Source organism: Stegastes partitus, unplaced genomic scaffold (assembly GCF_000690725.1).
Source record: "Stegastes partitus isolate 25-593 unplaced genomic scaffold, Stegastes_partitus-1.0.2 Scaffold3629, whole genome shotgun sequence".
Classification (NCBI taxonomy): Eukaryota; Metazoa; Chordata; class Actinopteri; family Pomacentridae; genus Stegastes; species Stegastes partitus.
The window spans coordinates 18,619-35,369 of record NW_007581360.1 but is presented as its reverse complement, the minus strand read 5'-3'; the positions used below and the strand labels follow the sequence as shown (position 1 = coordinate 35,369).

Genomic DNA, 16,751 nt, shown 5'->3' with positions numbered 1-16,751 from the left:
GCGCTTCGAATGAATGCGACTTGTGCAGAGGTGGTATAAGGAAGAGTGGACATTAGTTTGGATTGCTGCAGTCTTCTATCAGCGAGACTGTTCATGCGAGAGAAAAGACAGGCCGATGGAGGGAAACTGTGGCCTGTGAGCAAATAGTAAAACATGAAATATTCATCCAGCAGTTTTAGTATGTGAAGCCGAAACAGTTAAGCTGTTATGATCCGATTGGCCTGGTCGGTGTTTATCAAATCAGCTGCCATCATCAAGAGAAGGTACGATATACAGTGGCTATAATTGTTGGCTCAAGATGTGCAAGCGCTGAATGTTTTTTATTAGACTTGTGTTAACAGTAGAGCCTCACAGATATCAGTTTCCCGGAGATATCGGCAGATATATAGATATCTGTATAGTGCTTAACAAATTTATTACACCACCTGTCTAACTTGTTAAGCTCTGTATGAACAGTTGAAACCAGAAGTTTACATACACTATATAAAAAGACATAAAAACCTTTTATTTCTCAGTGTTTGACATTAAATCAGACTAAACTTTTCCTGTTTCAGGTCAGTTAGGATTACTGAAATTATTTCTATTTGCAAAATGCCAGAACAATGAGAGAGAGAGTTTTTTTTAGAGCTGTCTTTATTACTTTCTTCAAAGTCAGAAGTTTACATATACTAAGGTTACTATGCCTTCAAACTATTTCAGAAAGCCCAGATGATGATGTCATGGCTTTGGAAGCTTGTGATAGGTTAATTGACAACATTTGAGTTAATTGGAGGCACACTTATGGATGTATTTTAACCTCAAACACACTGCTTCCTTTTGCGACAACATCTAAAGAAATCAGTCAAGATATCAGGAAGAGAATTGTGTTTCCAGATGCCTGAAGGTTCCACGTTCATCTGTTGGAACAATTATACACAAGTGTAATCACTCAGGAAGGAGATGGGTTCTGTGTCCCAGAGATGAAGTGTTTTGGTGCAAAATGTGCGCATCAACCCCAAAGCATACCGCCAAATTAGTTAGAAAGTGGCTTAAGGACAACAAAGCCAATGTTTTGGAGTGACCATCACAAAGCCTTGATCTCAATCCCGTAGAAAATTTGTGGGCAGAGCTGGAAAGGCGTGTGGGAGCAAGGTGGCTGGGCTTCTACAGTATAATACAGAATAAGATGCTTGGAGTAATTTAGAAATGGTGTCATCACATGGTTTAGTAGAGCTGCTAGTGAAATGTGCTCAGCACTGGCTGCAGCACATGTAGCAGAGTACGGATCAGAGCTGAGCAGAGGGTGGTGCAGAGTTAAGCTTTGTCTTCATGGTAAGGTGCCAACAAGTTTGTGAACCTCCATTTACGTTTATATATATCAATATCATCATTTCTTACTCCCTAAAATCAAAACCAGCCCCCAAAAAGTGAGCCCAGATTTACATCTTATTAGCTCAAACTGCACACATCAATCAACCAATCACAACACACTAGCTCACAATATACACTTGGAACCCCTGATTGACAAAGAATGGAGACAAACACCAGTATTGACAGATGGCTGGGCAGGTGCCAGGGGCAACCGATTCACACTTAAAATCAGCTTTAATGTGTGTCGTGTCTGTCCAGGTTAGTCGTCATAGCTCTGCTCCACCTGATTGACCAGTTAAATCTGTCCATTTTGCACATGAATTCCCACACACAGAGCGCTTTCTTCTGATAATGACTAGTGATTAAGTAATTGATTCCTTTTGAAGACTTAATTAAAAAAAAGAAAAAAAGAAGACGAAGAAAAAAAAGGCTAACCAACTATCAACCTCACAAGGCCTTATCAACTGATTAGCTGACTAATCAGCCAAGAGAGAGCAGCCTTTAATTCCCTGGTTAGTAAATAAGAACCTCGCAGAGCACACCGCCAACAATGAGACACAGTCTTATTTCACAGTTCACAGGACAAGTGCTCAAACTTAACCCCTGCCGAAAGCCCTGCAAAGCCCCCCGGCCCTCCTTACCTCGCCGAGCTGCTGTGTCACTGTGGCGGCGCAGAAACAGGACACCGAAACTGGAATCTCTGACATCACCGCTTTTCCGTCGGCACTGGCTGATGAATATTTCATGAGGGACAGGCGGAGGCTTGGTGCTCCACTGAACATGTGGCACACTCTGGTACGCTTATGTGGGAGCTCAGCTTTGTGTCCGCAGGAGATGACGCTCTGAAGAGAAAAGGGAGCCGGTTTGAGAAATGGGGCCCGTTAGAAAAGCTCAGTCTCAGGCCTGCTGCCTGGCGAAGCAGACAGTTAACCCTTCCAGCCCTCCTGCTCATTGTTCCCTGCTTTTATTGTCGCCCACTTGCTTTCGATAACGAGGCCTTCATGGGTGAAAGGGTTCAGCATTTCATTTTCCAAATGCTCCTTAATCTCTGGAAGGTTATCTACGAGCTCTTCGTTTCTTATTAATCTCTTTTAATGTTTTTAATGACGTCAGACAGCAGCCAAAGAGGAAGCTCCAAAGATAACAACGAATAAACTCACAGTCCGGTAGATCGCATAAATTTTGAGCTTAATGAAGACCTCCAGAATGTCAGCGAATCAGCAGAACGACAAGAATTTAATTGGGGATTAAATTAGAATCGTGATTGTTGCAGCTGTTTCCTGTCATGATGTGGAAGTGGAAATGATGCAGTAATGCAGCCGGTGGCGATCCAGACTCGTGTCTTTGCATTTTCATCCTTGAGCTTTGTGTCCAAAGTTGGTGTCAACACAGTCTCTTCACTGTAAAGAGGTAAAAGCTGCTTGTTTCGGGCTGATGAAATCCATCTATAAATGTTTGTAAGATCTGAAGAGAAGAGTAAAGATTAAAAATAAGATTTTTACACTAGGGAGCCTCCAGTCTGTGAACACATTATTAATTTTGCATAAACTGCTACTGTTGGCATCATATTGAAACTCCAAATTAATTCAGATTAAAGCATCATATTTTCCAGTCAGATTTGTGCGTTTGGCTCTGTGCAGGAACCTCTTCAATTTTGCATTCACCCGGGAGCAAATTCTACATTCTACAAAGACTGATAGATGCCATAAAGTCTCCCAAATCACTCGCACATGTCACTAAAGAGCAAACCTCCGAGTATGAGCTGTTCTCATGCAAAGCCGCAGTGAAGTGAAAGTGTCCTCAGGCTCTATAACGTGAAACTGAGCACCTGTGGTGAGGCCGAGGTTCTGACTAGTGCTTCTAAAAATTAAGCGACTTTTACCCTCCACCCAGTGAGAAAATAATAAATGAGACCTCAACTACATGATCTAGAAAAACATGCAGTAGTGCAGTAGAAGTTATTTTGTTTTTTACAGCTTGCAGCCACCTCTGACCCAAAACATTCAAGTGTGGTTCTCAGAAGATCGGCAGGTCTAAGTTGCCTGTTCAGCTGGCAGTTGACTGGATAAATGTATGTATACAAGATGAGAGGTCAACAATATTTAAGTTCTTTAGACAGAGAAAATAGAGGGATTTGGCTCCAGATTTCTTTAACGTACATTTGGAATATCTCAGGAAACAACTGAGAAATCGATGAGAGTTTGATACAGCTTTTCATTGTCTTCCTCAGCAGATGGAGTTTGTCCAATTGTATATTTCTGACCACTTTAGATTCTTCTCATCCTTGCTTGTGAATAAAAGAATTGAAATATACAAAACTATTTGACAAACCCTGAGGTTCCTTTTGTAGCTATTTGGAAGATTTTAATCATATCACACAATCCTCCTGAGAGCTGGATGATCATATGATGTGTGTGTCATGTGTTACGCTCCACAAAAGCTACTAAATAGACTTTGTAGTGAGATAATCTTTTAGTTTCTGTTTCCAGTATCAAGACAGGACTTTGACAGGTCATTTTTGTATGAACTAGATCACTGTGTTATTGATTTACCAGGACATTTCCAGCATGGACTTTATTGGCATAATGCAAAGTGATACCTGCACTTTGGTTGTGTGTTTTTATGCTGCGTCGCTGTCGGCTCAGACAGAGGATAGACGGTTGCAGCACATCTTCCCCCCGGACAGCAGATACTTAGAAAAGGCCTGAGCTGGCTTGGCTGGACTTGGGTTTTTGAGAAAAATGAGAGCGGGGCATTTTGTTTAGGGGGAAAGCCTTAATGGGATCCTGCCCCCATTTTTAAATCAATACATGTCACTTTCTCCTCTGCTGACGACTACTGTTCACTCTGGAGACCCTCGTGAGAGCAATTAGAGGCACCACCTGCAGTAAGCACGGACTCACAAACACTCACACACCGTTTGACAAATGCACGACTCAGGATGTCCGTTTTTTTTTTTCTTCTTCTTTTGTTGCTTCTCATTTCCTCGTCGGATAAGATGTTTTTGGCTCGGAGATAGCAGGAGGAGGCGATGGTATCGGGGTGTTTTCATGGAAGACATTCGAGATAGGTCGCTGTGATGGAAGCTGGCTGGATTTATGAGAAGGTGGGGAGGGGGGAGGGATCAGTGATGCGATTATCAGCTGCTATAGCATCAGATGGTGGATGTTTTTTATGGTAATGGCCAGAAATCATTATCTTCTCTTTTGGGTAGACATCTTTCTTTAAAATCGTCTGAAGTTTTGCCAGGATCTCCTGAGTGACAATAACCCTCTTGACTGCTTTTTATTGTCTGTTGTGTTGTCAGAGAGGATGCCACGGATATCATATGCTGCAATCAGAAATATGTGTAAGTGATAGCAAAGGTAGGATCATTTTTGGCTGGAAAACATCCAAAAAAACTCAAATCTGGCTTCTCAAAGTGGCTAGATGAGTGTTTTCTTTTGAATATTGTTTAAAAGGTTTTTATACTTTATCGCAACTCAATTCAAATGTGCTGTAATGACCATAAAAGTACTAGTTTATCTTTTATTTTTACACAAATGTTGCTGGTTTTCCTATCGAAACTCAAAAAATCAGGTTTAAATATGATTCTTTTCTGCGCCACACCCAGTATTCATTGTGGCCGCGCTCCTCTTCCTCACTTCTAAACACATTTCGTACTGAATGAGCCCCAATGTTTCACCTGTAAGCCAACAGGTGACACGCTGTAACTGAACCTGTGATGTTTACACGGTGCAGGAGACTGTCTCTCCGTCAGGGTGTTAACTTCACATCCATGTGGCAGCCCGGCCTCCCGCTCCGAGCTTCACCGCTGAGCCAGCCAGACACTGCAGTGAAATCCATCCTCACAACAATTCCTCTGTGGTTATTAGCTGCTGAAAATATCCTCTTTCACTGGTGATTGTGGTAGATGAGGTGAGGAGATTTTGCAGTTTTTCTGTCAGGGACTACGATGTCATAATACAAAACCACATTATCAAACATTTTTGGCATTTTGCAGAGAAGCTCTTCAGTCATATTTCCAGTCATGAAATAGGCTTTAACTATACACATCTCACCCTTGAGATTGAATTAAACTTATCTGAGTCTGCCATGGGAGTTTAAGAACTTAACTAAATAAATTACTCTGTTGATTATTAATAACAATTCCTCTTTTTTATTACTTACTGTCCATTACTTTCTTACCCACATCCACTTTCATATTCCATCAGATGACCCCACTGTGTCCTTTTGAATTAGTCAGCTTGAGTTGTGTTGCCTTTTTGATGACAGTTGAGTCGTCTGGTTTAAAAGTTGTTTCTTAAAAATCGCCAAAATTTTACCATTGATCAGAACCATCCATCCATCCATTATCTATACACCGCTTAGCCTCACTAGGGTTGCAGGGGGCTGGAGCCTATCCCAGCTGACTTAGGGTGAAGGCAGGGGACACTCTGGACAGGTCACCAGTCTATCACAGGGCTACACTTAGAGACAGACAACCAAGCACACTCACATTCACACCTACGGACAATTTAGAATCACCAATTAACCTCAACATGTTTTTGGACCTTGTGGGAAGAAGCTGGAGAACCCAGAGAGAACCCACGCTGCACGGGGAGAACATGCAAACTCCACGCAGAAAGATCCCGGGTGTCCTCACCGGGACGCAAACCGGCGACCTTCTTGCTGCGAGGCTGACCACCGAGCCGCCTTGCAGCCCTAAATCCTTTGTGCCAACCAAATAATTTTTTAAAAAGCAAAACATTCTTTGCTCCTCGTTGCAGCTGAGATTTAATGACAGCGGAGACCTACAGTCATGTGACCAAAGTTCAGGGACTTTTCAACTGAACTGCAGGCTGTGTTTAGACAGAAAAGATAAAAGACAAATCTGGAAACAGTTAAAAAATGTAAGCAGTAAAACATCTATAGTATGTAGTGCTACCATCATTTACCAGTATTGGCAATAACTGTAGACTCTTGGAAAAATGTTGCACATGTTGATTCCTTTTTTCTAAGAATTTCAGCCTTCATTTTCTCTGTTTTTATGATTTGTCATATTCTAACTGTGCCATACAGCACAGAAGGCCCTTTTGAGTTCTCTTTACTTCTAGTCATGGCTTTACTGTTTCTACAGACTTGCAGGACTTTATGTTGCAGTAAAAAATGAGGCCACAGTGAGCACAAATGTAAGAGGAGCAAAAAAAAAGATCAGAAACTGCTTGGGGTTCAGAGGGTTAAAGAACCCCTGAAAGGGCATCATGTTTGTGTCATGAGTCCGTCATGATGTAACCGAAGCTGCTGAGATTCCAGCCTCACATAAATATAAACCGTAGACTGGTTGGTCTCTGCCATCTGTGGACGCTAAGAACAGATGTAGTTGCAGTAATTATTTTTTTTCCCATAAACTTAAGATCACAACTCTTAATCAGCTTCATCATCTCGAAACACCAATTTGTCTTTTGCTGCAACTAATGATTATTTTATCAGCAGTTTTTATGCCTCTGTGCCATTAACAACCGTGTCCAGAGGAATTCTGTTTTTAGATTATCCATCGTTTTGTCCGCCTTCTTGTGAAAGCGATATCTCTTAATTGGACTTAGTGAATTTCTTCAGCTTTGGCACAAACATTTACTTGGACTCGACAATGAACTGATTAGATTTTGGTGGTCAAAGGTCTTCGTGGGCTCACATTTTTAGCCATAGCTCAACAATTCATGTGCTATTGTAACAAATGTTTATAAATTCTGTCATTATGAAAGAATAATAGGATAAAATTATAGCAATGACATTTTATAAGCAAAAAGTCAAAGGTCAAATTTACTGTCGCATCATAATGTTCTGCAAAAACACTTCTCTGGCCATTTTTCAACTCAGGAACAGAAGGAAGCGCTTTTGATTATTCAAGAAAACAAAATAAAAGCCAATAACGTAACAACGGCCGATAACGTAATAGATTTGCACTTTTTAAATTGTAATAGGCCAATGACGTAATAACTGGCCAATGACATAATAAAAGTCCTGAACCGATAACGTAATAACTTATTACGTTATTGGTTGGTTATTACATTTGAAAAGATTTTTTATTGTTTTTTACCAGGCCGATAACATAATAACTTATTATGTTATGAGCCAAAAGATGTTACGTTATCGGTTCAGGACTTTTATTACGTTATTGGCCAGTCATTATGTTATTGGCCTATTACATTTTAAAAAGTGCAAATCTCTTATGTTATCAGCCGTTATTATGTTATCGGCTGTTATTACGTTATTGGCTTCTACAAATGTCAAAAAAAATCTAAAAAACATTTTCCCAAATTTCGATTTGAGGTCTTTAGAGGTCTTGTTTTGCCTTACTTACTTAAAACTATCTGATGTAAAACATGTAGAAAAGCAGCACATCCTCACGATTGAGCATCTTGAACCAGCGAATATTTAACAAATGTTTTGCTCAAAGAACAGAATAAACAACAATCACCTATCAAAATTGTTAGATAGGCTACAGATTGATTTTCTGTCAAACCAATTAATCCACTAAATGCTGCAGCTCTACTATTAACAAGACACAGTGAGATGCTTTTCAGAGATAATGGAGTAATGAGTCATTGTCTTGTCCAACCAATATCTTGTGACAAAACAACCTGCTGCGACAGCAAGGTACTCAAATTTACCTCGAGATAAAAAAGACAATAAATTGCGAGATAAAATTAGATTCTTCTGGGCTTTTTTTTTGTTTATTTCGGGTGATGCATCATTATGTAACCCATCAATGTAGAACTCACATGAAAGACTAAAAGGTTTCGTCTGTTCCGTCATTACATCGCTCATTTTATTGATTGGTGTCATCATGTTTTATTGCGTCTGGAACGTGCCGTACTCCAAAGTGCTGGGACTCTCCATCAGTGTCTATGCAAGAGGCAGATGTGTAAGAGAAAGTGGTCGTCAGTAGTGGGCTGTTGGACTGATATTTATAGTGCTGATTTAGCCTGAGGTGTCCCTAAGGAGTGTTTGTCCTTTCTCCCGCTCAGACAGACCTTAACTGTAATAGTTTGATTCATGGCGGCATTAAAAGGTCTACTGTGCTACAGTGCCGAGCGTCACCGCGAGTGGTGGATCCCAGAAGAGGCGGCACATGAAACTGACACATTTAGACAGACTTGGTTGATGAGGAGGATTATGGCAGCAGGTTTTATTCGATGTGGTTTTATTTATTTACTTCATTTGAGAGCGACACCAGGGATCTTTCTGCGTGGAGTTTGGTGGAGTCTCCGGCTTCCTCCCACAAGGTCCAAAAACATGTTGAGGTTAATTGGTGATTCTAAATTGTCTGTAGGTGTGAATGTGAGTGTGTTTGGTTGTCTGTCTCTAAGTGTAGCCCTGTGATAGACTGGTGACCTGTCCAGGGTGTCTCCTTCCATCACCCTAAGTCAGCTGGGATAGACTCCAGTAACTTCCAGGGATCCCCGGGACTCACCGCTGACCACATTTACACCCGTTGTGGTCTGTGCCCGAACCAATCAGCTCTCCCTGGAGAAGCTCTCTCACTTCTTACTGTATTTCTTTTTAAAGACATATTGACATCTAACCACGTCCCGCTGCTGATGTGAAGAATCTCATTTTCAAAGGAGATGTAGAAGGTCATCCGCTATCAAAAGAGCAAAGTCATGGAACAAACCTTTTTTTGAAATCTTGACACAGAAAAGCAGACGGCCTCTCACTGAGTCTGCCACAAGATCCTTCATTAAAGGGGTAAACTCGCCAAGAGGGACCGGCTCATTCAGCTTTAAATTATTCTGCAGTGAGATCAATGAATGTGAGCAGAGTGCAGGAAGTCGCTTTGGTTTAATTCAGCGCCGATCTCAAGGTGAAATAACAAAACCAATTTTTATCGCTGGAACCTCCACATGAGCTGCTATAGTCTTGTGCATACCTTGAAGCTCCTAAGGAATCTGTTGACAGTTTGATGAGCAGGAAAGTGCAATGAATTGCAATATTTGCAGCAGTTCTTTATTTAGTGTGCTATCGATTTATCAGTTTGGAGCCAGTTGAAAGTCTGTAATGCTGCAGATAACACCCACAGGAAGTTCGTCTGAAGCATTTCCCAGTTGCTGCTGCTTGTTATTGCCCGTTAGGGGAACGTGCTCGCCAGTGTGAGGCAGCTGTTAGGTAATAAATACTCACTACACAGGCAACAGCTACTAGTTTGACTTTTAATGATCTAATCGCTCTGAGTGTAACGAGCGAGCTGCTACCTTTTATGACGGGATCGCTTTGAGCCACAGTTTGCTAACGAAGTTCAACTCTTCCCCATTTTCACAGAGGCGGCTCGGAGGAGGGGCCGCTCTCGGCGGAGGAACACGACCTCATTAGCAGACGGATCCGTTCACCTGGTCATTAGATTAAACAAGCTGTTGCCTCCTTTTGTTAAGCGTCTCGCAAAAGAACCAAGGTCAGGTGTCGTCACGCACAACCCAAACAGCTGTATTGAAGGTTGCAGCGTCACATCGTGCAGCGAAGAGCCGCCGGTTATTATTCGGTTTGCCGGAGAAGCTTGTGCATTTTAAGTTGTGGATTTGGCCTAAAAGGCTCTGCCACTACTGACTCAAGTCTGAAATTACAAATCTGACCTACATTAAATGCCTTTTCATTGTATTCATGTTCAGATGCTCCAAAATAGATGATTGTGTAACATTTAGTGATATTTTTACAGAGTGTTTGTACAGACTGCCTGGTTTTACATTGCCCTCTCTAGCAATTGTTTATATTTAACACAGCTAAATACAGGCACAAGCCTATTCTCTGGGGCTTCTTGAATGCCCTGTTTGGTTTTAAATGTGTAATTAAATAAGCAACATTCAAGGTTGAAGTTTGAGGGAAATTAGTTTCACACTAAATATAGTTCACTTCCTTCATCAGGACCGTGGGAGTGGTTGGACCAGCTGTTCTTGATTGACAAATAACTGCACGAATGCCATCAGATAGTTTTTATATTTCAAATTTTGTTAACCAGTGACATGAGCAATTCGACAGAGAACAGAAATACAGACTGAAGTTTCTTGTGCAAATTGGGAAAATCTGTTCAAACTCTGGGTTGCAAGGTGATTCAGTGGTTAGCACTGTTGCCTCGCAGCAAGAAGGTCACAGGTTCATGTCCCGGTGAGGACACCAGGGATCGTTCTGCGTGGAGTTTGCATGTTCTCCCCGTGTAGCGTGGGTTCTCTCCGGGTTCTCCGGCTTCCTCCCACAGTCCAAAAACATGTTGAAGTTAAGTGGTGATTCTAAATTGTCTGTAAGTGTGAATGTGAGTGTGCTTGGTTGTCTGTCTCTAAGTGTAGCCCTGTGATAGACTGGTGACCTGTCCAGGGTCTGCCTTCACCCTGAGTCAGCTGGGATAGACTCCGGCCCCCCACGACCCTAGTGAGGATTAAGCGGTGTATACATAATGGGTGGATGGATGTTCAAACTCTGGGAAAATAAAACTTTATGTTCGACTTTGTTGCTTACATTGAAAAGCCGATTGAGGAAAAACACATTTTTAGTTGTTTTAAATGCACTCTGAGATATTCAGGGCATCATTAATCCAAGTAAAAGGCTTTCAGTAATCCATGAATTTGTTTTCAAAAAAATCTGACATGAGGGTCAAAGTAGGAATGTGATGCTTATGAGGGATCAAAAATACACAGTTTTTTAGGAAATTAACTCTCTGAACTCCAAGCAGTCTCTGGGCTTTTGTTTGCGTTATCTCTCACTGTCGGCCCATTTTTTAAAGTCCTGCACCTCTATAAACAGGACAACCATGGCTAGAGGTAGAGCGAACTTAAAAAATGTCTTCTGTGCAGTTATAATGCCGTAAATTATTTTGAAAAAGAATAACAAAAGTAGATTTTTTAGAATAAGTCATTTTACAACATTTTTTTCAAGATAAAAAAATACCATTACTGGAAAAAGGGTGTAGCTGCACTGTATAACTGTCTTACTGTTTACATTTTAAATTAGTTTCCATACTTTTCTCTCTTTGTAAACAGCCTGTAGTTCAGCTGAAAAGTCCCTCAGTGTTGATCTCATGACTGTTGATTACAGTCGAGTTACTAATGTCAACTCATTTTCTACAGAATCTGATTCATCTGGCCATGATTTATGGCAAATTTGATCAATGCGACATGAAGAATAAAGCGATTTAGATTAAATATTATGATTTTTAGCTTAGATTTGGTCATTGTCCCCAGATGAGTAGTTGAAAAGCTGAAAATCCAATGATTTTTTTCCTGTTTTTACAATTTCTGCCACTGATAAATGGTGTAATTCTGGCATCTTTTTTTCAAATCCACCTGCTTGGTTTCAGGGTTCAGAGGGTTCAAGAATCCATTTAACCAAGAACCATGTCACAACCACGGAGTCGCAGCAGCCTCGCTAACGCAGAAATAGATACGGAAATGATTATAGGTAAAGTGAGAACGCCAGAAAATATAATGCAGCTGTAAAAAGGAAGATGCCAGTTACTCTGTTACTAGACATTTTTCGGCCGTCAAACCCGTGTTTCTCAGTGTCACCTCCAGCACGACGTCTCACCTGTCCCCCCGCACGGCCAAAAAAACGTCCGTCTACTCCAGAGGCGTCTCTTTGATTTACAGACCCACAAGGAGCAGGAAGAGCGCAGTCAGGAGAAAGCTAATGGAGTGGAAATGCTGAGAGGGCAGCAGGAATTTCAATGGGGCAGTATTTCTTTAAATGTGTGGTACAGGAGGGGGGAAAAGAATAAAGAGTCACATGTGTTCCTTTTGTTTTCCTCCTGAAGACATTCACTTGACATGTCTTTTTTCTTTTTATTACAGCCAAATCTATCGCCCGTTTTCTTCCTATTCTGAAGGACTGAGTGGATTAGATTTGACACAGCTGTGGATTTTCATTCCTCTCTAGGAGGCGGACAGCTGGGAAATAATTGAGGGGCTGAAAATCGGTCAGAGCAACGTCCAGAGGCCCGACAAGCACGAGGGTTTTATGCTGAAGAAGAGGAAATGGCCCCTGAAAGGCTGGCACAAGGTAAGATCCACAGGCGAAAGGAGACACAAAAGCTGCTGGAAAAACACTTTGAAAACACAACCGCCACTCGAATGCTAAACAGTTTGTTGTCTAACAAACTGGAAGAAATTCCCCTTTTTCATGCACCTCACTTCTCCGCCTTGTCTTGCCTCGTTTGCAAGCATACAGGGTATTTCCTAAGAATTTCAGCTGCAGCTTTGCCACAAATAAAACACAGCAGATTCTGATGGAATTAATGTAAAAATCTACAACATTAACAGGTCCGATGTCTGTTTCTGCTGTTATTCACAGATACGTTATTTATTGTGGTTATTTTTCTCCGCAGCGCTTTTTTGTTCTGGACAACGGTATCCTGAAGTACTCCAAGTCCCCCATTGATGTAAGTAACCCTGACTATCACCCACAGGCACAAACGGGGCAGCCTGGCCCTGACGTCAGCTCGCTTTGGCAATGAGTCAGCAGAAACATCTGCAACGCGGGTCACGATGTTCGGTGCGTTTTTCGGCACGACACGTCACTTTGCAGGGAAACTGAAACGTCACCGACAAAATGAGAATGTAACAGAACACATGACGAAGCATGAAATCTGCACACCCTGGAGGAACTTGTGCTGTCTTTGTTAACAGTGTTGCAGCACTCAGACTTTAACTGTTGCGTGTAGGTTCATCTTCAGTGTTGATTTATTTAGTTTTTCTCTTGATTGAACTAATCAAGAGAGAAAAATGCTGAACTGACAAGGATGACTCCTATAACCCAAGGAGGTATTTTAACCTCACTTTTGTCTGAGCAAAAGTTCAAATTGGTTCTGCTTAGAGTGGCAGATTGTGTATTTTTTAATTTTGTTACTATTAGTGATCTCTCTGAACCTTTTCTCTAACAGACAGATATTTATGTGCTCTCTACATCAATATCAACTCAGTTAGAACTTTTTGGGCAACATACATTCAAGTGTGAAAAACATTCGAGCCAAGCGGGGGAAATGACACCTGTTGCCTGCGATCGGTTGCATCGGTGTGACCTTGAAACCCCGATGTGTGATTCCACCACAAACGCCACATCTCGTGGTGATTGGACCGGCGTGAAACCGAGGCAGCATCAGACAGTCGGTCTGCGTTAATTTTCCGACCCAGATGTGTTCTTACGACTACGTTTACACTGACTCTAGAAACTAGAGGAGGCAAGACACATTCTTCACATGCTGACGGCAAATTCTCTGGTGTGATGCTGAACTCTGCAGCAACAACGCAATTCAACGCTGTCTCCAGCAGCTAATGCCGCCATGACGATGATGTCAGCGATAGGGAAAGAGCTGTCCTCCTCCTAAATGCACAACCATCTTTGACCCGTTGACTCCCTGCCAATGCCAATGTAGTATAATGTAATATTCATGATGTGGTTTGTAGTTTTGTTTTAAATTAATATTTTAATACATTTTATATTATTATCATTTTTTATGTCTTTATATTAAATACTCAGTGAGCTTTTGAATTGTCCCTAGGGGATAATAAAGTTATTTAAATTGAATTGAATTGAATTGAACTGAATTGAACTGAATTGACAGAAGCCACATCATAACCACGTTCATCAGAGTACAGGATCGCTTCAGCTACAGTTTATTGAGCACTAGAAAATCTATAGATCTGAAGCTAGAAACACTTCATGACTGTTTTTGGAACATGAGGTACAAGCTGGGTCTGGACTACGAGAAGCGATTGTCCATACAACATGTGTTAGAGCCGACTGAAGTTGGTGGGAAAGCACATCCTGGACAGTCAGCCTTTTGTAGCTGTTGTGGCTATTTGGTTATCGTGACTTTAAATATACTAAAGGATCAGAACTTCAGTCATCCTCAAATTTATTCATACCCTCCCATTAAAGAAGGGGAAAAAAAACAGCTGTCACTGACATAAGTTGAAATTGACAAAAAATAATAATAAATAAAATTTTATGAAAATCATGACTTTGATTTTGAATTGTGGTTCAACAGAAATATTAAAAAACAAACAAAAAACAAGCAAACAAGCATGACGAATATTTTCTGCACCTGTTGACAGCTTTTTTAAAAAAAAATTTAATTATTCTTTCCGACCACAATTCAAAGCAATGTCTTATTTCACCAAATTATAATTTAGCAAATTTTTATTTATTATTATTTTTTTCAGTTTCTAGTTATTTGAGTGACTATTGTGAATTTTGCCTTTTCTTTAATGGAACTACATTTGAGGACGACTGTACATAATTTTGTGGTCTTATTGAAGCTGATTTTCTTCGTAGCAGGTTTTCACATGTGAGGAATTCGATGTGGTTTTTTGGTGCGTAACAGTAAAAGCTGACAAGAAGAGAATTTTTAAAGAAGGATAAAAAGATTTAAAATGAAAGCCAGTGTTGCAAGTCAATAGACAGTAAGTGTTCCAAAACAAGACAAGATATATATATTTTCACATGTTCATATCTCTGCAGAGTAGCTGCCCTAGAATAAAACAATATTTCTACCTCCAGTACCTTGTGTACAGGCATCACAAACCAGCTGCCAACTCATTCATTCAGCAGTTTGGCTAAACAGGTTTTACCAGATGACGTTCTGAGGGCTAAAGCACAAGCAATCAATCGGTTGGGAGATTCTCCAATTTCTTCAGGCGTAGAAATGTGAAATAACTTTAAAGTAGAATAACATAAGAAAAAATTATATTTATACACAAGTCAGAAATGTGCGTCTCTCATTTCCCCTCAGATCCAAAAAGGAAAACTTCACGGCAGCATCGACGTCGGCCTCTCCGTCATGTCCATCAAAAAGAGGGCCCGTCGCATCGACCTGGACACTGAGGAGCACATCTATCACCTGAAGGTAACGCTGGTGACGGGTTAATATTTCAGCGTCGACAAACGGGAGGCCGGCGGATGACAGCGGTCATAGCTCTCTGTCCTCCTCCTCTTCAGGTCAAATCTCAAGACATCTTTGACGCCTGGGTGTCAAAGCTGCGTCATCACCGGCTTTATCGACAGAACGAGATTGTGCGATCCCCCCGGGAGGCCACCATGAGGACGTTTCCTCCCTCGGCTGCCATGGAGTCCCCCCAACCCGCCCCGAGTGTGGTCAGTGAAGTCAAGGTGGGATCCCCTCTTCATGTTTACGCAAAGAAAACGTCTCATTCCCAATTGGCTTTTACATAGTTTGTCATATATGTAACGCAATTTTCAGACTATTGAGTGCACCTGAATACAACCCACTAACTTTAAAAAGAAAAAACTATTTGTCGGGCGCCCGTATAGCTCACCTGGTTGAGCGGGCGACCCATAAACAGGGGCTACAGTCCCCGACGCAGCGGTTGTGAGTTCGAATCCCGCTCACGACCCTTTGCTGCAGGTCTCTCCCTCACTCTTCTCCCCCCTTTCCTGTCTCTCTCCACTGCTCTACATAAAGGCAAAAGCCCAAAAAAATATATATAAAAAAAAAAGAAAAAACTATTTGTACATATACAGGCCACACTTGTCTGTAAGCCACAGGTGTCCACGTTGTAACATGAGATACTTACACAGACAGATTTTTTAAAACTTTTAATTAAATACGTACCGGTAACATACACAAATACGTACTGTAAATGCTTTTTTCCGAACAGTGCCTGTAACATGGCTGGTGAAAAAAATAAAGAATTCAGTAGCCACCCAGGAAAAGTCATTGATTGCTATCTTCATCTTCTTCCTGCGCACTGAAACCACTAAAGTCATCTTCTTCAGTGTTGGAACTGAACAGCCTCAGAATCGTCACACACTTCCTCGGTCTCTCTTTCGTTGTCGCTCTCAATGTCACTTTCGCAAATTCGTTCACACTGTACAGAGATCAGCTGAAAATTTGAGTTTGGAGAAAGTTAGTTTGACATTTGGTGAAGATGCTTATTCATTTTCTTGCTGAATCTAACACCTGAGGGTAGCGCCGTCTTCACGCTAGGCTCCAGTTCCTTATTTACTACAAAGGTAATCTCACTCTCAAATAAGCGAATAAAAAATCCTTCCACACAGAGCTAACGCTGGTTTGGACCTGATACTCAAAGAAATCTGAACATTTTTCACGCTTGAACTGTGTTTGAGCCTTGAAAGTAGTCTCTCTCTCTCTGTGGTCTCATCAGTCTGCAATGATTTATTCAAGAAGAGCATGTCACGGCTAATGAGAGATCGCCTAGTTCTGTTTTTACTGGAATCTGGGAGAGCATACCGAAATATCATCCAGAGGAGAGGGAGTAAAATTCACCAGACGTGGCTGGTTTCATCACGCACACACGATAAATCGAAAGTTTTTCGCAATTCTCGTGTGTTGAAGCCACAGTTTGACCTCGAATGAGCTGCAAACTCGCTCCACATCGCTGTTTTCACCTGATACGTCC

The 16,751-nt window shown here is 41.3% G+C and overlaps 1 protein-coding gene across 2 annotated transcripts in view; it reads left to right on the top strand.

Annotated features, from left to right (window-relative positions):
* Positions 1 to 16,751, top strand: part of osbpl6 (oxysterol binding protein-like 6) — a 44,720-nt gene that overhangs the window by 9,503 nt on the left and 18,466 nt on the right. For both annotated transcript variants that reach the window (XM_008306198.1, XM_008306199.1), the window contains exons 3-6: positions 12,250 to 12,372; positions 12,698 to 12,751; positions 15,104 to 15,217; positions 15,310 to 15,480. In XM_008306198.1, coding sequence (XP_008304420.1) covers positions 12,250 to 12,372; positions 12,698 to 12,751; positions 15,104 to 15,217; positions 15,310 to 15,480 — 462 coding nt within the window. The remainder of the gene's footprint in view (positions 1 to 12,249; positions 12,373 to 12,697; positions 12,752 to 15,103; positions 15,218 to 15,309; positions 15,481 to 16,751) is intronic.